We start from the raw sequence: 21255 nt of genomic DNA on the forward strand, positions 1-21255 counted from the left end.
GTTCTCCCCTATTTGGCAAGTGTCGCACAGGTTGGCTACATGCTGTTTCGAAGTAGGTATGTTTTGGGGAATGGTCTCATCTCGCATCTCAATTGCTCATGTGGAACACAAGTCTATTCTCTCAGCGACTGTCAAGGATGGGCACGTCGCTACAATCTAGGACTCCGTCTCACAATTGAAGTCAGGTGTATGCAGTGATTTTTCTTTCTTGTCTTCCCCAAGTTCTGTTGATTCCCTTGTGCCATTCACTCGCTTCCCGGGGTTGTCCCATCCGGGCTTACTCATCTATTTTATGATTCATGTTGGAGCTTTGCATCTCGGCTACCGTCTGCCCCGCAGGGTCTTCATCCACACGTGGAGAGAGACACTAAGCAGTTTCGGCCTGAGTTCTCTGGCTTTAGTCTTTCTTACAGTATTCCCCCCCCAACACGGGGTTTATTTGCTCCTGAAGCTGAAGTTGGGAAGGCAGCACTTTAGCCTAGCACTGGAGACACCTGCATCCCATCCTGCTGTCCTGGGCCCCAGTGCCTGGCTCCTGCTCACCCACACCCCGGCAAGCGGCAGGGACGGCTCCCGCACACCCCGGCAAGCGGCAGGGACGGCTCCCGCACACCCCGGCAAGCGGCAGGGACGGCTCCCGCAAACCATGGCAAGCGGCAGGGACGGCTCCCGCACACCCCGGCAAGCGGCAGGGACGGCTCCCGCACACCCCGGCAAGCGGCAGGGACGGCTCCCGCACACCCCGGCAAGCAGCAAGGATGGCTCACGTCACTGACTTCCTGCTGCCCGGGACCTGGATTGTGTTCCAGGCTCCTGGCTTCAGCCCCATCCCCTCCCTGGCCACCGCAGCCACGGAGGGAGCAAACCCACAGATGGGAGGTCCCTGGCCAGGAGGATGACTGTGTGCAAGTTGGGGACGCCATGTGGGAAAGGAAAACAACAGGGGAAAAAAATCATGCCCAGTTCCTGCGAGTTCACCAGTGACAGCTTTTATTACACAAACGGAGCCATCCCACTGCTGGGCACTCACAAAACATCTGCGTAAATTTAGAAAAAATAAAATACCTACATGGACCAAGTTAATTTTAAAAAGAAAAGAATATCCCTTAAAATAAAAAGCTCTAAGATGCTGTGGTTGAGACCTTTCACCTTGCCTCCACTCACGGCTGCAGGAAACCGAAGCCCCAGGCCGCCATGGCCTCACACGGACAGCAGAGGGCGCTCACCGCTCCTCCCGGAGAAGCCTGTGTGAACGGAACCCTAAGGGGAAGGACTCCCCGCATGTCTTCTCCGCAGGAGAAATGCACTTCGCAGCCAACTTCGACTGCCGGCCTCAGGCAGGCACATCTATGTAGTGCAGTCCTGGCCCGTCACACTGCCAGATGGCCCCCAAGCATCCGGGGTGGGGCCTGCGCTACAGCTGCTCGCCGGCCGCGCTGCCCCCTGGGCCTCTGCTGGAGGCCTGAGCCTCCGAGGAGCGCGAGGCCTGCTTGGGCAGGCGGATGGGCACGTAGACGTTGGAAGCACAGTGCTCCCGGAGGAACTCGCCGCCCTTCTCCTCATAGTCCTTCCTGGTGATCCAGGCTTCGTCGTCACTCAGGTGGTTCAAGGCCCAGTCACGAGCCCCATACCAGGCATCCAGCACGGGGTTCGAGGCCAGGCGAACCTGCAACGTGAAGAGAAGGGTTCCCAGCGGGCCACCTTCAGGCATGCACGCTCAGCACTCTGAGAAGCAGCCCACACTCAGAACTCCCCTTGGGGAGTTACCCAGGCACTCCCCAAACACAGCCTGAAGGTACAGTCCGGGGTACGTGTGTGCCCAGGACACTCAGTGCCCCCAGGATGCCTGCTCATGGTAGGAGCTCAGACTGTGAGTCCTGGTGATCAGGCAGATAAACTGTGTGGCATGCACTCTATAGAGCCAGAAAAACAGAAAAGATTTTAGAAGAATAATGCCATGGGAGAAGTGACGGGTGAAGACAACGCAGGCCACGAAGCAGCACCCGCCTGCAGGTGCAGGAAACGGGTGAGGGGCAGGCACTGCCCGTCGGGGGCCTGAGAGGGGCCTGAGGGGACACACGCTCTTCATCCTCTCTGGGCGTCACACACGTGTACGGCTTCCCACTTACAAAGTCACAGGAAACATGCTTCCCGCCTGCTCTAAGTATGAAACGTCAAGACCAAAGGGAAAGCCACAGAAATGTTAACTACGGCTGTACGTGAGGACGATGGAGTCGCAGGGTCATTTACACTGCATCAGTGAACGCGGCGAGAACAGGCCGTACCTGGAAAGCAGACTGGAAGGGCCTCATCTCCAGCAGCTCCTTCTCCACCCTGGCCTTCATCCCGGGGTACATCACATTCCCGCCTGTGAGGAACACGTTCTGCACCAGCGTCTCCTGCGTGTCCTTTGGGTACCTGCGGGCAAAGGAGGCCTGCTCTGTCCCCACTCCACATCACCGGACGGTGCCGACGCAGACATGCAGCTCTCGGCACAAGCAGCTTCTACATCAAAGGGAAAACAAACCCGATCCACACTTATGTTTTCGTGTGCGTGTTTCTACAGGAGGCTAGCATGATGCATTGCATTTTCTACTTTGTAATACATGGTTTTAAAAATCAACTGTAGGAGGTCGGGATAGTAACCTAGTGGCTGAATCCTCACCTTGCGTCTGCTGGGATCCCATATGGGCACTGGTTTGTATCTCAGCGGCTCCGCTTCCCATCCAGCTCCCTGTTTATGGACCGGGAAAGCAGTAGATGGCCCAAAGCCTTGGGACCCTGCAACCATGTGGGAGACCTGGAAGAAGCTCCTGGCTCCTGGCTTCGGATCGGCTCAGCTCCAGCTGTTGCGGCCATTTGGGGAGTGAACCAGCAGATGGAAGATCTTTCTCTGTCTCTCCTCCTCTCTCTGTATAATCTACCCTTCCAATAAAAAAATAAGATGAATCTTAGTGAACTAGTAAATGGAAGACCTCTCTTTTCATCTCTCCTCTGTCAATCAAGTAAACAAACAACTATTCAAAAAGAAAAGTCATCTTTAAATTTTTATTTATTTGAAAGAGAGAGGCAGAGATCATCCATTTGTTGGTGTACTTTTCAAATATCCACAACAGCTGCAGCTCTGCCAGGTCAAACCCAGGGCCTTAAACTCCATCTGGGTCTCCCACAGGCACGGCAGGGACTCACTCCTTGGTCACTGCCCACTACCTCCCAGGACACGCATTAGCAGGAAGGTGGAAGAGGCGGGACTTGAACCAGAGCCTCTGACATACAAGGCGAGCATCCCAAGCTGCATCCTCACCGCTCTGTCAAACATCTGCCACGATATCAACTGCACAGCTGTACTGACACATTTTGAGTAAGTCTGAACAATTTCTATACCTTGAAAACTTAAAACTAACTGGGACACGGAAGAGTTCCATCATCTCCACATATTCTGCCCACCTCTGTTTCCTTTTTCTTCTTTTTTTTTTTAAGACTTATTAATTTTTATTGGAAAGGCAGATTGATGAAGAGAAAGAGAGAGAAAGATCTTCCAATCATTATTTCACTCCCCCAATGGCTGCGATAACCAGAGCCTAGCCAATCCAAAGCCAGGAACTTCCGTTGGGCCTCCCATGTGGGTGCAGGGTCCCAAGGCTTTGGGCCGTCCTTGACTGCTTTCCCAGGCCACAGGCAGGGAGCTGGATGGGAAGTGGAGCTGCCGGGACATGAACCATACAGGATCCTGCTGCTTACAAGGCGAGGATTTAGCATTGAGCCGTTGCGCCAGAATCCTGTATTCTTCTTTTCTTTTTCAAGCAAACAGCTTTTGCATGTTTGATAGCTGTCTCCCTAACTGTTAAGACAAAGGTCAAACCCACTCAAACAAAGTAGAGGCAAAGTTGTTTTCCCTTGCAAGATGCGCGTTTCCAGATCATTCTAAGCAGAAGCAGCCACAGTACTAAAACTATGTTCCCTTCTGTGCCAACTTGAAGGATGCAAACTCAACAGGAAAATGCTGTGGCTGGATGAGGCGTGTTCTTAGGTAAAGCACACGCTTAAGTCAATCAAATAGCTCAAAAAGGAGGAAGGAAACATCTTTCAGAACGTTTGTTTAGGATGATCTGGAATCACCAGACTAACAGCATGCAGATGTCCAGGAAAGTCAGGGCAGCAGATATCATTGAGCTGCTAGATTTAAAGAATTTTGGAAGCTCCTTGAGTTGCACATGTTGGGGAACAGAATCCAGCCAGTGCCGGGGGCAAAGACAGTAGTCTGAGCACAGAGAGCGAGGCAGATTTCCAAGGGCCCACCCACCCAACCTCCACGTGGCAACGGCCGAGGTCAATGAGCTCCCGCACCTCACCTGTCCAGGACATACTGCAGTGTCTCCGCCACCCCCGCCTGCTCTTCTCCTATGAGAGACGGCTGGAAGATGATCTCCGGAGCTCGGATCCTTTCCGTCCCGACGAACAGCTGATGGTAGGCTGCCAGGTTAAACACGGGCTTTAAAAACCCAGGGTTTGAAAGATATTTTAGGTCACAAGGACAAACATCTTGGTTGCCAGCTTCCTCAAACTGCCTTTCTTATTCTGACGGAACTCCTCTATTCTCCATCTCTCTCAACTGGGCAAACTCAGTTGTCTACCTTCTCTTTCAGGGGATGAATGGCAAGTGCCCTCGCACGGGCATCAGGAAGTGCTCCCAAGAAAGTGACTCAGAGGGATGCAGCAGTAAAAAGGCGTGGCGAGGAGGACAGCATCCGCACCCAGGGCTTAGCTTGGTGCCCTGTTCCCTGCACGGCAGGAAGGCTCTCTCCCCGGGTCTCAGTCCAGCTGCCACACTGAAGACCCCAAGGAAGATGATGACCAATGACACTGTACAAGCCTGTCTTCAGGTCCCGAGTCCCCCCGCTCGCCTGCCCACATGCTTTTGCCAGGCAGACTGTGTCACAGTCACACGTCTTGGTGAGGGAACTTGGACAACTAAAACACCCGCCCTCCAAATGTTTAAATACTGATATATCTCCCCCCAAAACAAAACTGGGATTACAACAAAAGAGAACAAAAAACAGTTCTAAAAACCTGACTAGACTAGGCCAGTCATCACCTAGCATAAGCTAGAGATAGCTCAGCTGAGGCAGTCAAACCTGGACGGTAGTGACTGGCTTCTCCACTTCCGGCGTTTCCTCCGAAAACAAGGGTTCAAAGTCATTCATGCTTTCCACGTCTTCCAGGGTTGGCTCCAGTTGCTCTAGGTCAGGGGTCTGAGAACAGCACAGCACAGAACAAGCAACATACAACCTGGATCTTCAGCAAACCTTAGCCCTGTCAGCATCAAGGGAAAGAACTGACCTCCTGCCCAGCCTCCTACAACCTTACGTTGTCACAATGCAAACTTTCCTAGGATATCTCACACACACACACACACACACAAGATTAAAACACTTTACAGGTAGGCACCATGGCCACTAGGCCAGCTAAGTTATTACCACTTGAGACTGGCATTTTACATCAGAGTGACTGCGATCAAGGCTTATCTCTGCTCTGGATCCAGCTTCCTGCCACACTGGAGAGGCAGCAGAAGGTGGCTCAAGCACAAGTCCCCACACCCACACGGGAAACCAGATGGAGCTCCTGGCTTCCAGCTGGAGCCTGCCCCAGCCTTGAGGGAATAAACAAACATAAGCCAAGAATGGACTCTGTTCTTATCTCTGGCCTTCCTACTTACACAAGGCCCAACTCTTGCCTCGGGGAGGGCCAGCTCCAGGCAGGGCTGGTACAAGATTGCTGTGTGGGTCACATCACCCACACAACTCTGGGATGCAGTGCGTGGTAGCTGGCGCCCTACACGGCAGCCTAATTATCAGCAAGGCTAGGTAAATTTCCTAATGAAAAAATATATACATTCACACCAATGGCCTTCCCAGCCCTTTCCAACCCAGGTGCCCATCACTCTGTGGGGTACTTCACACCTTCAAGGACACACTGCCACACACTCCCAATACAAGTTTGGGGGCATTCTCACTTTTAATTTTAACCTGGACCAAAGAATATTGGGGAATATTCTGGAAAACATCTTTAGCTAACTGTCCTGCCATGTGACAGGCAGAACTGTTATAGCAACTGATCAGCTGAAGCAGGGTCCCTGTCTGTAAGGAACACCAGCCTGGGAAGGGCACGTGAACCATCAACCAGGACACACAGAGTAACGCGTCAGAGGAAATCATAGGGCATGCGGGACTGCCAAGGGCCACCACAGCGGTGAGTTCTGGTCCAACAGCACTGCATACACGTGAGACTGCTCTTCCTGTTCCACATGTACACTCCCCCTCCCGGGAGGCTAGGGGGCTATAGTGGTGAAAGCCCCGTGGCCACAGCTTCACTTGGCACAAGGTGTCACTGCGGAACCACCTCCATGCCCACCAACATCACCCATCATTCATCAAAAGGCTTATGACATGCCAGCCTTCCCGACACACTCTCTCCCCTCGAGGAGGGCTTCTCTAACTGATCCAAGACCCTCAGTCACCTCTGGCTTGCTGTCCACCACATCCACCTCGAGGCTGACTTCCGCTTGAAGGATTTTCTGCTTGGCTTGCTCCACTGCCACGCTGAGCTTCTGGATGTAGGACTGCAGCTCTTCGGGGGAGTCCATGTTCAGCTCGATCAGAGCTTTGTGAAACTGATCCATCTGACCGTCTTCGAGAAGTTCCTGAAACCACAACAGCCACAGTTAGTGCTCGAAGACAGAGAGCAGGCAGAGAGAAAGTGCTTACAAGCCAGAGAGGAACTGCATCAAGAGGGGTTCCCGGGGCCCCCAGTCTCTCCCCAAAGTCTCACACAGCTGCCTTTCTTTCTAGCTGTCTCCAGGCTACAGCACCTCATGGTTTAGCACCCCTTGATTAGGCCAACCTGCCACACAGTGACAAATGAGACAAGTGCTGTTACCCTCTGGGGGCAGCCAGGTGAGGAAATTACTGGACTGGCATGAGACATAGAGACTTCTGGGAAACTGCCAGTGCTGTTTCTGGATCTGATGCCCATACACAGGTGCATCTGTTTGTAAAATGCACCAGGTTGGGCCTGGTGTCACCCTGCACATGCCAGCATCCCATACGGGTGCCAGTTTGTGGCCTGGCTATCCCGCTTCCCATCCAGCTCCCTGCTTGTGACTGGGAAAAGCAGTTGAGCATGGCCCAAAGCCTTGAGACCCTGCATCTGTGGGAGACCTGGAAGAAGCTCCTGACAGAATTCTGGCTTTGGACTGGCTCAGCACCGGCTGGCCGTTGCAGATACTTGGGGAGTGAACCAGCACACAGACGATCTTCCTCTCTGTCTCTCCTGTTTGTAAATCTGCCTTTTCAGTAAAAATAAATAAATCTTTAAAAAAAAAGCATCAGGTCTACACTTAAAATTCATGCACTTCACATTAGCTGTCCTACACTCAAAGCTTAAAATAAAGAAATGGTAAAGACAAAATTAAATCATGAAAGCACAAGTCCACAGTGCTCTTAGGGTCCTGCCACTTTATGAAACTCTACACTGATGAGCCCAGGAATCCTTCTGGACATCAAAGGGGCCCTGGCCAGCCAGGGCATGTTCCGGGAAGGGTGTGTGGGGAGGACAGCCACCTGCACGTAGAGCAGTCTGTCCAGCCGCTCCTGGTCCAGCTGCAGCTTCTCCTCCCGCCGCCGCGCGTTGAGCTCCTGCAGCCGGCGCAGTTGCTGCTGCCGCCGCTCTTGCTTCTCCTCCAAGGTCAGAGTGCTGCCCAGCAGCTTGCTGGAGAAGGGCAGCTGCATCTTGTGGACGTTGTTCTCGTAGTAGTCAGGACACCGCCACTTCTGCAATTCTACAGACCAACAGCTGGGCAGGTTATGACATGGAAACATGACAGCAACCTAATGATGCTGGTGATAACGAGTCAACACCGGCGGGGCAGGCACTGGTCCAGTGCGGAACGCTCCCTCCTCCCAGGCTCACTGTCCACTCAGTGGGCTAAATACAGCCTTCAAGGCAGCGGGCCTGTTCCGGAGGGAACACTGAATCAACTTCTTCAGACAGAGGTGACACCCTGAGGAAGCTTGGGACACCAGAAATGAAGGAAGAGCAAAGAAAATGAGGACAGTCTGGTTCAACCTCGGACTGACGGCCTCAGGAGTGCTTGACAAGTGACAGCAAACGCCCTAATGGTGTCTGAGGGATCTCCACCCCATGCAGACCTCGCACAAGGCCAGCAGGGATGGACAAGGAGAGTCTGTACAGCTCTCACATTTCTACATTCCACATGCAGGGACAAGCGTTGATTGTACGTAGACTGAAAAACCATGGTGTCTACACTTTTTAGAACTATCACTGAAAAATCAGATTCAATAAGAAACAGGACAGATAAATTAAAATGAGACACCAAAACCAAAATCAAACCACCTAAAAGAAGGTAGAACAGACACACAGAACAGCAGGAACAACTAAAAAAAAAAGGAGGGGGTGGCACTGTGACAAGTGCTAGATTGGCTCAGCTCTGGTCATTGCAACCATCTAGGGAATGAACCAATGCATGGAAGATCTCTTTCTGCCTCTCCTTCTCTCTCTCAGATGGAGTTCGGGGCTCCTGGGTTCAGCCTGGCTGGTGCAGTTCTGGCTGTCAGAGGCAACTCAGGGAGTGAATCAGTGGGGGATATCTGCGGCACATTCTCTTTCTCCATGCTTTTGCTTTCCAGGCCAAAAAAAAAAAAAAAAAAAGTAGCTATGTTAATATTTAAGTGGACTTCAAAGCAAATGGCCAGGAATAAAGCAGGACATTATATAACGATAAAAGGCCTATTTGCCAAGATCTAAGCAGCCAAAATATGTACCTGGCACATGGGATTCAGGTTCCTGAGAGACACAAACCTTCCACGTAGTCCTCGGCAATGTAGCTGTGTTCCTGCAAGATCTCCTCCATGCGGCTCAGGGTGATGGCGGCCAGGTGTCCGGGATACTTCAGCTGCAGGAGCCGCTGCAGGTAGCCAGCTGCTTGGCTTCCTCCGAGATTGATGCGCTTGCAGTTCTTAGCATCTAACCTGCAATCAAGCAGCACAGAACAGCACTCACGCTTCGACAGCAGAGCAGAGAAGATGGAGCATCTTGAGGGAAACAGGGTAATTTACCAAATAAACAGACTAGTGGGGGAACATAAATTCATGTGGTGGGAAGGTACTCTATCAGGTTCCCTTAGCCAAGCTCTTACTGTCATCCACTATCAGAGCGACAAGGCCGCCTGACCACCTGGCCAAAGTCTCAGGAGGAGCTGAAAGTCAGAGTCCATGGAAAGAATACGCACTCCCACGCTGGGACCTTGAAGCACTCAGCGCTTCATGCACTTCCCAAACTGTGGTCTTGGCCCAAGTTCCCAGGACTCATTTACCATGGCCTGAGCTTAGACGTGCATTTTAGCAAGCGCCCCACGTGACTCTGGGTTGAAGAACTTCTGCCCCTAGTCCCCCATTACTAACTGCACACACTGCCTTGTCTGCAGCCAGGCAGAACCTCTGCCAGGAGCTAAGCTGAGGTCACTGAAGAACAGCTTGGGGAGCACCCTGTGAGGTACTGGGATGCCACGGCCACATCACACGTCACCAGTAGGTGTCAGCATAGCACAGGATATGTACCAAGGTAAAGATAATTTCCTCAATATAAAAATAACATGCTTTTCTTCTTTTTCGTTTACACAAAACAGAGAATTCATATTTCAGGAGTTTTTCATAATGCCTAAGAATTTACAGATTTTCATCAAAGCGTCAGGCATCTTAATAGATTCAGAGCATCTTTTTTTTCACTTAAATATTCAGACTGCTTTGATAACTCAAAAGTGTGGCCTCACTGCCCTTCTCAGTTCGACCTCAGAGTGACTATGAGAAAATCGTTTCTCCCAATTTAACATGATAGGATGCTAAGAGACGGGGTACCCCCTTCTTAGCAGGGCTGCAAACCCCCACACCAAGCTCCCTGCCTAGGATGCACTTCTCTTTATGCAAGGCAAGCAAGCTCTTCAGCAGTGCACGGTGCCACCCCCTCTCCGCACAACAGCTCCACTACAAAATGGAAACAGATCTTAAATAACAGAACTACTTTTACCTTTATTCAATTCAGAAATATCTACAGGGGCTACCGCATGTGAGATCACTGCCTGAGAAGCTGGCATCCCATATGGGTGCCAGTTCACGTCCAATTCCCAGCTACTGGCCTGGGAAAATCAGAAGATGGCCCAAGTGTTTGGGCCTTTCCCACCTGGGTGCAGGGACCCACACCCTTCTCTGCTCTCCGCAGGGAGCTGGATCCCAAGTGGAGCAGCTGGGCCTCACAACGTTCTCCATATTGAATGAACTCTGAAAGCAGTGTTCTAACGCCGCAAGGGCAACTCACCTGCCATCCAAGACGGGTAAAATATGCGTGCACTGGTATCCCGAGGAGATGATGAGCCCGTTGGACATGACGTTCCTGGGCATGTTGTGGTAGAAGCTGAAGAGGCCGTCTACTCCATAGGCCACCTTGGGAATGCCGTAGCACTCAAACAGCAGCTCCGACATCATCTGTCGAGAGTACAGCGGGTTGCACACAGCTTCTGTCAAAACGATGGGATGATCCACGCAGCCCTACTTTGGGCGAAAGGGACAAGTGAGTCCACCCTCAGGCGTCCTTCCGAAACCCAGCCACCTCGCCACAAGCGCCCCGCGTTTCACTCCAGAGAAAAAGCCTAGGAAGTGTGTGCGACTGGCCCCCTCACCGTCTCCGCCCTCCATCCCGCCGCCCTTCCTTTAGGGTCAGCGCACAGCGCTCCCTCGGGGCCCTCCAGCAGCCCCTCCGTCACGTCGCCCACCTGAGCCCACACCTCAACCCGCCGCGCCCCTCACCTGGGAGGAGACGCCCAGGTGCTGGAAGCTGTAGTCCAGTAGCAGCTCCTGCAGCTCCAGGTTGACCGGCACGTTGCGGTCGAAGGGCGAGCGCAGCATCCAGCGCAGCGGCTCCAGGCTGCCCAGCGCGTTGCCCACCTGAGGACCCGCTCCACCGCGCGCCCCGCCGCGTCCACGGGCGCACACTGCGCGGAACTGCAGACGCGGCTCGGGGCCCGGGTCCGGCCCGGGACACGCCCAACCGGCGCGGGCCTGGAACGACCCGTTGTCCAGTACCAGGGGCACCGGATGCAACCCATCAGCCACCGGACCGGCCTCCAGCACCGGATCCGGGGCCGCTCGGGCATCGCGGAAAAGATACACGTTCGTCGCCATGTTGGCGCGCTCGGCTCCGCCCTTCGCCGTCGCGTCAGCGTTGACGCCGCGAAGCCCCGCCCCCTGAGTGACGTCAGGACGCCGTCGGCTCCCTCAAAAACCGGGCAAACGCCCCTCCTACCTCACACTAGGTGCGCCCGGCGGCGTTCGAGAAGATCCCTCCTCTGTCACTCCTGAGTTCCCGCAGTCTTAACCTGGGCCGCCCGTAGACGCTCCTAGGCTCTAGTCGGGACCGCGAGTCTGGAGGCGGGGTAGATAGGATTTCAGGATTCTTTGGTCTCACCTGCTGTGGCTTCTGCACCCGAGGTCGAACGCACCAGCTAAACGGACCCTTTTGACGCTTTCCTCAGGAAACCAAGCTCGATTTCTGCATCCGTAAGCTTGTCAGTAGGGAGGGGATTTACTTTGTGAAAATTCATCTGGCCCACCACTTAGCGATGTGTGCACGCTTCAAGGCGTGTATTTGCAAAGGCAGCCGACAGCTAAATGCCATTCGCTAGGTACACACATAGGATGCTTAGATCTCCTTAGCAAATAACCCCTCTTTATATCATTGTGTAATGTCCCTTTTTATTCCTCACCATTTTCTTTGCTTTGAAGTCCACTTAAATATCAACACAGCCACTCCAAGTTTTGTGTGTGTGCTTTGTAAAGTTCAACCACACAGAGAAAGAGAGCGTGCCGCAGATAGCTTCCACCGGGTGAGGCTCACTCCCCAGTGCCCCCCTAACAGCCAGGCCCGGGCCAGGGTGAGTCCAGGAGCCTGCAGCTCAGCGTATGGCTCTCCCACATTTGGGTCGAGACCAAGGCCCTTGGACCATCCTCCACTGCATCCCCAGGTGCTTTGGCAGGGAGCTGGATCAGAAGTGAAGCAGCCGGCTCACCTGGGCATGGTCCTCTGGCTGGAAGTGCTCACATGGCTCAGCTGTGGCCAGGGATGCTGCCATGACCCCCGTCTGCATGCAGCCCTGGCAGCTGTGGGCACCCTCTCGCCTGGGCAGTTAACCAGATGATTCTGAGGGTGAGATTAGAGCAGCTGATCGAACCTTGAATTGAGCCTTCTGGCTCTGGGACACTTGGGTTGGAGAAAGTAAACTCGAATTAATAGTGAAAGGACCCTCTCATTCTGAGAGCTGTCACCTAGGCCCTCCTGGGCAGTGGCAGAGTGGACAGCAAGCTTCTTGCCAAGCGGCTGACCCTCTTCACCACGCCTGCGGAAGGGTCTAGCCGTTTTGTATTATTGTTGATGTCACTGGCCCCTGTTCTGTGAGAGGCTGCTGTGGGGCGGGTTGAGGGCATTCACCGCCAAAGATTTAGCAGACGTGCTTCTTTCAGATTCCAGAAGGAACTCTTATCGCCATTTCTTGGCTTGACCTATCTTTTCTCAACACTTAAAATTTAAGTCTGAGCCCATGGTGAGACACAGTGCTCCTAATTGCAAATTCTATTTAGAGCTTTTTTTTTTCATACACAGGTGGGAGGTTGATACCATCTCGATCACCGATGATTGCTGTGTGTTTTACTCATCCTTCTAGTGAGTGACAGGCTATTTTGTAAAGATTTTGTTGTTGTTGTTATTGGAAAGAGAGATTTACAGAGAGAAGGAGAGACAGAAAGATCTTCCACCTGCTGGTTCATTCCCCAATGCCTGCAATGACCAGGACAGAGCTGATATGAAACCAGGAGCCAGGAGCTTCTCCTTGGTTTCCCAGGGGAGTGCAGGGTCCCAAAGCTTTGGGCTGTCCTCAACTGCTTTCCCGGGCCACAGGCAGGGAGCTGGAAGGGAAGTGGAACAGTTGAGACATGAACTGATGCCTATGTGGGATCCTGGCGGATGTAAGGTGAGGACTTAAGCCACGAGGCTACTGCGCCAGGCCCAAGTGACAGGTTCTTAGGAAGTCTTGCCTTATGCCGAGGCATGGTGCTGAGCCTTCACATCCCGGGGCCAGAAACCTCTCCTTCCTTCTGTAGGTTTTGAAGCTGCTCTTTCAGATAACAACAAGAGGCCAGCCTCAGTGAAGTTGTCTTGGTCATTTATATCTAAGCATTTCTTTCTTTTCTTTTTTAAAAGTAGCTCCACATTAAAACAATGTGGTGGGTCTGGTGTGGTGTCCTAGCGGCTAAAGTCCTCGCCTTGAATGTGCCAAGATCCCCCATATGGGCGCCAGTTCTAATCCCGGCAGCCCCACTTACCATCCATCTCTCTGCTTGTGACTTGGAAAAGCAGTTGAGGACGACCCAAAGCCTTGGGACCCTGCACCTGCGTGGGAAACCCGGAAGAGCTCCTGGCTCCTGGCTTCAGATCAGCGAAGCTCCAGCTGTTGCGGTCACCTGGGGAGAGAATCATTGGACACAAGATCTTCCTCTCTGTCTCTCCTCCTCTCTATATATCTGACTTTGCAATAAAAATAAATAAATCTTTTTTTTTTTCAAGCATGTGGTGTTAGAGCACAGTGGGTTAAGCCACTGCTTGCGGCACTAGCATCCTATATTGGAGTCCCAGCTGTTCCGCTTCCAATCCAGCTTTCTGCTTGTGCTTCTGGGAAGGCAGAAGATAATGAGCCAAGTTCTTAGACCCCTGCTGTCCATCCATGTGAAATACAAGGGTGGAACTCTGGCTCTTAGCTTCAACCTGACCCAGCCCGTTCTGGAGGCCTTGTGGAGAGTGAAGCAGCAGATCCTAGACTTCTCCCCCACCCTGCTGTTTCTGTCATATAAATATATGCTTCTCTTTAAAAGGTTATTTGATTTTGGAGAGAGCGTGATGGCCCAACTGACTAATCCTCCACCTGCAAGCACCATCTCGTATGGGCAGCGGTTCATGTCCCAGCTGCTCCACTTCCCATCCAGCTCCCTCCTTGTGGCCTGGGAAAGCAGCAGAGGATGGCCCAAAGCCTTGGACTCTGTATTCGTGTGGGAGAACCTCCTGTCTTGTGGCTTCAGCTCAGCTCTGCTCTGGCCGTTGCGGGCATTTAGAGAGTGAACCAGTGGATGGGAGACCTCTTTCTCTGTCTCTCCTTCCTGTATAAATCTGCCTTCCAATAAAACTAAGTGATTTTTTTTCCAAAAAAGGCTATTGGTTTAAATAATAAAGATTATTTGATTCAGATTATAGATTAGAGCAGCTAATCGAAATAACATTTTTAGGTAACAGTGAGAATAGTGCTGTAAGCTTTTCTGTTCTGTAGTATCTCAGAAGTTGTTGCCTTTTCCATACACTGGTTGTTTTCCATATCTGCCACATCCTATCCTGTCACTTTTATTTTTTCATGTCTACCTGAGGTTGAACTGATATTACTGGTCAATTCAAACTTCCCTAGGGCAGTTACCCCTACTTGCTGTCTAAGAACTAAAATAAAGCCCTGTAAAAAAGTGTTTATCAACTGGACTGGGGTTAGGTGAGGCAAGAAGTATGTAGGGCTCCAGGATGTTGTGCCAATTAATCCCAGTGAACTTTCTTTGAGAGCCAGCAGTTTGCTCTCTCGCCTCTAGGGGGCGAAGCAGTGCCATCTGGAGATGCAGCAGTGAAGACTAGGTTCCTCCTGCAAAGGATCTTGGTGATTCTCCCCTGGGGTCCCAAGGCTCAGAGCCAGGGATGCTAAGGACACAGCTCTGCTGCAGGTAGGAACGGTGTACTAGGGTCCTTAGTGTGTGTGTGTACAGGACTCCTTTAAAAGCTGACAGGCATGCTGCAGGGCCGTCCTTTCTGCTCCCCTGGGCTTCTAGAGCAAACCCTCTGTGCACAGAAGAGCTTAGGACTTTGTCCTTTCAACTTCTACTCAGGCACTTTAATGGTGGGTGAGGCTAGGCATATAGAGATGGGTCCCGGCCACTCCTGGGGATTAGTGTCTTACTGACCAGAGTGTAGGGTTCCCATTGGGGCTGGCTGATCCATGCAGCTAGAGTTTGCAGCCACTTCCACCCTGCCCCAAACCTGGCTCTGCGAAGTGCAAAGGCAGGGTGGAACAGAGCCAGGAGATCCTATGGAAGTGGTTGCAGCTGTCAGGAGCCTTGCTGGGGTCTCATTTGTCCTTCTGAAGATGAGAAAGTTGGAGCTGGTGCAGGGTGGTGCTCCCATCCTTCTTCCACAGTGGAAATCCTGGCTGTTCCTGAAGGTTACAGATGGAGATCTGGCCCAGAGCATCCCCCGTAGCAGCGGATCTGAGTGAATAATCAGCTCCGTCCTCAGGTCTGGGAAACGCCAGTGGTCCTAGGGGGATGTGAAACTGAAGGACCTTTAACCGTGGGTTCTGAACTCTGGAGCAGGAGTGACCAGGGAGAATCAAGCAGTGGGCAGGCATTTCAAATGGCCGGATCACAGCTGTGGCTGCTGAGGGTGCCACACACTGTCCTGATTCCCCTCCAGCCCCCTTGCTGCAGCTGCAGAGCCAGGGTGATGTGAGGCCACATCCGCGGCCGGTGCATCCAGGAGCTGCCCACAGGTTTACACTGCACTCCCACAGGGCAGTTACAAGAGCACCCCTCTTCACCTGCCTCTGTCATCACATACACCTGTCACTGCTGGCAAGGAGAAGCACCAGCACACAGACAGTCTGAGTTCTTTTGTTTCTGCGTTTAGGGATTGCAGGTTGAGAGGTTTGCACCAAATCTTCTGAGGGGAGACATCCCCAACAAACCTGCCCTGGCAGCTGAGCAGGTTATCGCTGCAGGCTCCTTCGGCTCCCTACCAACACCCAACACGCTCCTAAACACTTTCACCCGCAGACTCCGCCCCCAACCCCTCCTGTGTTCAGCACACCCCACTCCCAGCTGGCGGGAACGCAGAACCACAGGGAGCCGCATGCGCCTTTGTGTAGTCTTTATTTGCGGATATAATTTATGCACCGCACTCTAAATTAGAGATAAATTTTTTTTTCTGATATACATTTCATCTGATTCACCACGAGCACACCACACGCACAGTAGAACAGTTCCACAACCTGTTAAATTGCACAAGATGAGTTTGGGTTCTTGAACACCGGCAGGCAAGCCGGCCCCAGCCGCGGCGTCTGGTTTCCCAGCTTCGCCAAGGAAATCGCCCACCCAAAATGGATTTCCCCCTCCAGCCTATCCCACCGCAGGGTTGAAATGTCTCCGGGATGGGAAGCGCTCTTTCTGGAAATGGCTGGACGCTGTAATTTCCCAGCGCTGGATGGCTGTGAAATGTCCCTCACCCCACCCCTAAGGTCAAGTGTAAGCGCCACGCCTGCGAGCTGCATCCCTTCTCCCTTCCCACCACCCCGTATTACCACCGTGCCTGGGGCTGAAGTGGCAAGGGGGACTTTTAGGAAGCACAGAAAATGCTGCCCACAAATGTCCCCCCTCCCCCATCCCTCGCCTCCCTGCAGAAGAGGGGTGTTGTGGAAAAGAAAGGACAACAGAAACGCAGACGCGATGGGTCCTGTGGCTCCCGATCCCCTCCCCTCCCCTCCCACCCCCGAATAATCAGAAACAAGGACCCAGAGGTGTCGAAAGTTTGGCTTCCCAAGCGCGGCGGCTGTAGGGCGCACGGGGCCGGTGCGGGTGAGGTGGGCGGGAGGCGGGGCAGGGGGCGGGGGTCTGTGAGCACGAGCGGCGAGCCGGGACCGGGGGTGGGCAGCACCCTGGCGCCCTAGTCCTCCGCGTTGGTTCGGTAGGCCTCAATGAGGCCCTCGAGGGAATGCACGAAGCCGGACACGCTGCAGATGCCGCCGATGACGAAGATGGCGACGTCAAAGAAGACCTGATGCCAGAGCAGCTTGCGCCACAGTAGGCGCAGGTGGAACAGGCTGGGCAGCAGGAAGCAGAGGCCGGCGCCCGTGAGGCTGCCGGTGAGGCCCATGAGCAGCGCGAAGTGCGGCACGTAGATGGCCATGAGGAGCGTGAAGACCACGAGCGCGCAGCGCAGCGTCAGCCCCCAGGACTTGAGGCGGCCGTCGCCGCCGTAGCAGGCGGGGAAGAAGGCGCGGCTGCCTTCCTGGAAGAGCGACTTCTCCAACACCTCGACGGCGGCGAAGAAAGGCAGCGGGTAGGACAGGAGCGCCTTGGCCACCAGGAAGATGTTGACTACGGCGCGGATGGAGCCTGGCAGGTTGTCGGTGATGACTTCTTTGGTCTCGTCGGCCCAGGTGAGGTAGGCGACGAGCGCGAAGAGCCCCTTGAGCACGCAGGCGGCGATGTGTGTCCAGTTCATCATGCAGTGGAACTCGCTGGGCTGTTGCATGTTGCCCTCGAGCGAAGGCAGGAAGATCTGCGAGGTGTAGCTGAACACGATGATGCCGATAGAGATGGGGAATTTCTTCACGTCAATATAGAACTTGACCTTCTCCCAGGCCCAGTCACGCGCCCGCGACAGACAGTAGGCTATGACGAGGATGTTGATGACGAAGTGTGCCAGCGTGCACAGCAGGCTGAACTTGGACACGGCCTTGAGGTTCTTGAGGAAGGCGCAGGGTAGCAGCACGGCCGTGGCGATGATGGACCAGGACTTCTGCGACACGGGCAGCCCGGGGAAGCTGTTGTACATGAGGTTGCCGCTCACCACCACGTACAGGATGCACGTCATCACCAGCTCGATGATCTGCGCCACGTTTACCACGCGGCCGCCCAGCGTGGGGAAGCGCGGTGCGCAGCAGGCGTTGGCAATGGCCACGTAGGAGTCCCGCACGCGCACCACCTCGCCGTCCTCGTTCTCCTCGTACAGGCACGCGATGAGGATCTTGCCGGTGTAGCAGCACACCACGGCAGCGAAGATGATGAGGAACAGCCCCAAGTAGCCGCCGTGCAGGATGGCGTAGGGAAGGCCCAGCACGAACATGCCCTGTGTAGTGAGAGAGGCAACTAGACCCGGGCGTTCAGGGGACGCTGGCCTGCGGACAGGGGGCTGAGAGGAGCGCACAAGGAGTCCAAACCTACCCAGAGGGAGGGAGGAAAGGGGAGTGGAGGAGCCTCTTCGGGAACCGGGAATCCTGTGTTAGCGAAGCACAGGGAGGTGTGTAAGGCCGGAACTGAGCAGGTGTGCTCAGGGTTGGGGTGGGAGCGGGGGCAGAGTTGGGTACTGAGGAGGCTGGGGAATTGGGAGAGGTGACGCGAAGGGGCTGGCACGAGGTGGGGAAGGGGCGCGGCAAAAGGGACCCCTGAGCCACCACGAAGCCTGGCCACCATGTGTGAGATGGAACTGGGGATGCCAGCCAGGGAAAGGGCCTGGCCAGGGTGGGAGGCGCCCCTGATGAGGGCGAGGGGGAGGCAGGGAGTTGGGCAGGGAGAGAGCCGGGCTGAAGGAGAGGGGAAGCAGGGGAACGGGCAGAAAGGCTTGGTGCAGAAGCCGTGGGCGCCCCGAGGGTTCTGGGGAAGAAGTGTAGGGTGACGCTTTGTCGAAAACAGGGGTTCCTAGAAAAGGGCTGGCAAGCTCTAGGTGGCACTGGTAGAGGCCAACGGGCTGTGAGCCTGTCGGAGGAGCCAGACCAGCCGCAATCTTGAAGCAGAAACTCTGCGGGCACCGCAGGCAGGGCCGTGGGAATATGGCTTAAAATCCAGAAGGAGAGAAAAAGATAACGAAATCCGGGTCCCCAGAGGCTCAGGGGCCTGTCGCTGGGCCTACAGAACCCACTCCGCAAAAACGCTGCCTGCAGAGGTGCTGACAACGAAGGCTGCCGCAGCATCGCCCTGGTCCCTGCCGGTTGAGCCCCGGAGTTGGGGGTATACCGGGGTCAAGGCTGCCTGGGGTGTAGGGTCCCCCGCCGAGAATCGCTGAGCCTGGGAATTCCGCTACTGCACCTCGCTCCCGTGAGATGTACGCGTTCCGCTCCAACGACCATGCGCTTGGGGTGGGCACCTGACCCAGCCGCGGTCGGCCGGGGGACCCCTAGGGCGGAAGACTGCTCCACCGCGGACCCCGCAGCCTGCCCGGCGCTGCTAGCTCCGAGGGTCGTTGTGAGGGCTCCAGACCCGCTCCCGGCGGAGTCCGGCGGCGCCTGCTGGGAAATGGGGTGGTGGGCGCAGGAGCCAGAAGTGGTGTTAGAGGTGGTTCCGCCCCCTTCAAGGGGCCCTCTTCATGTGGCCCACTGCGGTTCTGGACGCCCCTTTGCGGTGCAACCGGGATTTCGGGCGATCAGGGCTGCTCCGTGAGAGCAACACACTGGAGCCTGCGGACCGTGGGTGCTTGTCCCCGCACTCACGTGTGCTTACGAAGGCGTGCCTGGGTGTCTCCATCAAGGCTGCACCTGGGGGAGCGGGCTGGATCCCGGATGCATCACACATCATCCGGTGTGCGTGTGCGAAATGTTGTGTTCAAACGAGGGCGTGCAGGCGTGAGTTTTTGTGAGGGCGGGGAGGTGGGGTGTAGGCAGGTGCGTTTGGGGAGAGTCCCGTGGTCTATAAATAGCCTCGTGCCACGGGGAGGGGGCTGCGGGCGTGCGTGTCTGCCTCTGTACGTGTGCGTGGGGCTCTGCGTCTGGGTCGGGGGAGGAGACTCCGGGCTCAGCGATTTCCCCCTTTCCTGTCCTCTCCAAAGACGCAGCTGCCAGTCCATTCCCGTGCGAGGCAACACTGGTCCCTCCAATCCTGATTTTCTTTCTCCCTCATCCCTTTTCAAGACTCCATCTCCTGCTCTCCCACCCCCGCATTTCTGTCGCTTTTCTGGGTCTCTGGACCCGGATCAACCTGACCCCCAACAGGGTAGCGGAAGTTGGGGGGTGAGGATGCGGGCAGGAGATAAGCGCCTAAGGGCGCAGATCCCAGTGCGAGATAGAGAAGCACCAGGAAGGACTCCAGACCCGTCGCAGACACTCGTGGGATTCTCTCCTCCCGTCCATACAACCCGGCTACCGCTGGGGACAGAGTCCCTTCACAGGCAGGGGAAGGGGCGGGCAGAGATGGGAGTCCCCTACTCACCTGGATGGCATTGGTCACATTCCAGCCCGCCTCCCATGCCGTGATTTTGGGCTTGTCGTGGCCCCCGAACTCGCCGCCAGCCCCCACGGCCTGGTCTTTGGACCCTGAGGGTGGCAGGGGCGCGCCGCCACCGCGCTGGTAGTGGATGTCGCCTTCGACGGGCGGCTCGGCGCCTTCGTCACCGCAGGGCTCGCCCTCCGCCTTCAGAATGTCCATCTGCAGGCCCTGGCGGTGCTCGAAGTCGAGGTCGTCGCAGTGCGCGAAGCCCACCGCCTCCTCATCCGTGGCCGCCTGAAAGCCCATCCTGGCAAACATGCCGCTCACCTTGGCTTGGGACTTGTTGGACACGGTGGTAGCCACATTGGACAGCTTGCTGCGGAGCAGGGTGGCCATGGTGGCGGCGCTTGGGGAGAGGACAGAAGGGGGCCGGGGACGCGGGCTCGCGAGAGCAGGATGGCGAGGGCTGGGGGTGGAGGGGCGCGAAGTCGCTACCTTCCCTTGCTCTGTCCGAGACGCCCCGGGGCGCGATGGCGCATGACCCTCGGCGCCGGCGTTCGAGGCTCACTTAGGGTCGGGCCAGGCCGGCGGATGGCGGGGACTTGCGGAGCGGCGGCGGTGGCGGCGGTGAGTGCACTGCGGAGCTGCCGCGGGGCGCAGGGCTGGGCTGCGGAGGGCGGCGGCGGCGACGGCGGCGTCAGAGCAGCTACGCGAGCCTGGCGCGGTGCCCCCACCCCTCGCAGCCCAATGCGCTCCCGCCCCGCGGAATCAGGCGGTGCGGGGGTGGCTACCGGCGGGGGGGGGGGGGAAGGAGGGGAAACCCCCCACAGGCAGGGGCCTGAGGAGGGGGCGACGAGAGAAGCCAGCCAGAGGGACACCGCAGGCTTCGGAAGTGACACCGGGGCTGGAGAAGGGCGCCCTTGGGAAGGCGGCGGGAGGGAGCACGCCAAGGGGGGGCGGAGTATGGAAGGCGGGCTGGGGGGCCCCAGTGCTGCATTTCTGGAGGAGGTGCTAAGCCGGGATTCTGGCCCTTCCCACCTCGCCGCGGGGAGGGAGGGAGGGAGCGGGTGGGCTGATTCCAGTGGTCCCCGCCCTCGGACCGTCCCTGTCAGAGTCCAAGAGCTGGGCGGCCCGA

General features: G+C 55.5%; 2 protein-coding genes across 3 annotated transcripts; both read right to left on the reverse strand.

Annotated features, from left to right (window-relative positions):
* Positions 1–1130: 1130 nt before the first annotated feature.
* ACTR5 (actin related protein 5) lies at positions 1131–11267 on the reverse strand. Its single transcript, XM_040981474.1, has 9 exons — positions 10878–11267; positions 10390–10619; positions 8878–9047; positions 7620–7837; positions 6518–6700; positions 5136–5252; positions 4353–4492; positions 2286–2418; positions 1131–1666 (listed from the first exon to the last, which is right to left on the reverse strand). The coding sequence occupies exons 1-9, from the start codon at positions 11250–11252 to the stop codon at positions 1415–1417; spliced, it is 1818 nt and encodes a 605-aa protein (XP_040837408.1). The 5' UTR covers positions 11253–11267; the 3' UTR covers positions 1131–1414.
* Positions 11268–16057: 4790 nt separating this feature from the next.
* SLC32A1 (solute carrier family 32 member 1) lies at positions 16058–20758 on the reverse strand. Of its 2 annotated transcripts, XM_040981106.1 has the most exons (3): positions 20124–20541; positions 16902–18051; positions 16058–16473 (listed from the first exon to the last, which is right to left on the reverse strand). In XM_040981106.1, the coding sequence occupies exons 1-3, from the start codon at positions 20514–20516 to the stop codon at positions 16196–16198; spliced, it is 1821 nt and encodes a 606-aa protein (XP_040837040.1). In that variant the 5' UTR covers positions 20517–20541; the 3' UTR covers positions 16058–16195. The 2 variants fall into 2 exon arrangements, with proteins under 2 accessions (XP_040837040.1, XP_040837041.1); XM_040981107.1 differs by having other exon boundaries at positions 16058–18051; positions 20124–20758.
* Between the last annotated feature and the right edge of the window lie 497 nt (positions 20759–21255).

This window comes from Ochotona curzoniae, unplaced genomic scaffold (assembly GCF_017591425.1).
Source record: "Ochotona curzoniae isolate NIBS_2020 unplaced genomic scaffold, NIBS_Ocur_1.0 contig_3520, whole genome shotgun sequence".
Taxonomy (NCBI): domain Eukaryota; kingdom Metazoa; phylum Chordata; class Mammalia; order Lagomorpha; family Ochotonidae; genus Ochotona; species Ochotona curzoniae.

Bases quoted from the DNA above. Each gene is read 5' to 3' on its own strand.
- ACTR5 (XM_040981474.1), bottom strand. From the start codon at position 11,252: ATGGCGACGAACGTGTATCTTTTCCGCGATGCCCGAGCGGCCCCGGAT. The intron at 2,419-4,352 runs GTGAGGTGCGGG...CTTTGCCCGCAG, and splicing joins CTGCAGTATGTCCTGGACAG to GTACCCAAAGGACACGCAGG. The intron at 1,667-2,285 runs GTACGGCCTGTT...TTCACGTTGCAG, and splicing joins CCTTCCAGTCTGCTTTCCAG to GTTCGCCTGGCCTCGAACCC.
- SLC32A1 (XM_040981106.1), bottom strand. From the start codon at position 20,516: ATGGCCACCCTGCTCCGCAGCAAGCTGTCCAATGTGGCTACCACCGTG. The intron at 18,052-20,123 runs GTGAGTAGGGGA...CTCACTACACAG, and splicing joins ATGTGACCAATGCCATCCAG to GGCATGTTCGTGCTGGGCCT. The intron at 16,474-16,901 runs GCCTCATTGAGG...GGAAGGGAGAAG, and splicing joins CTTCGTGCATTCCCTCGAGG to GGATGCAGCTCGCAGGCGTG.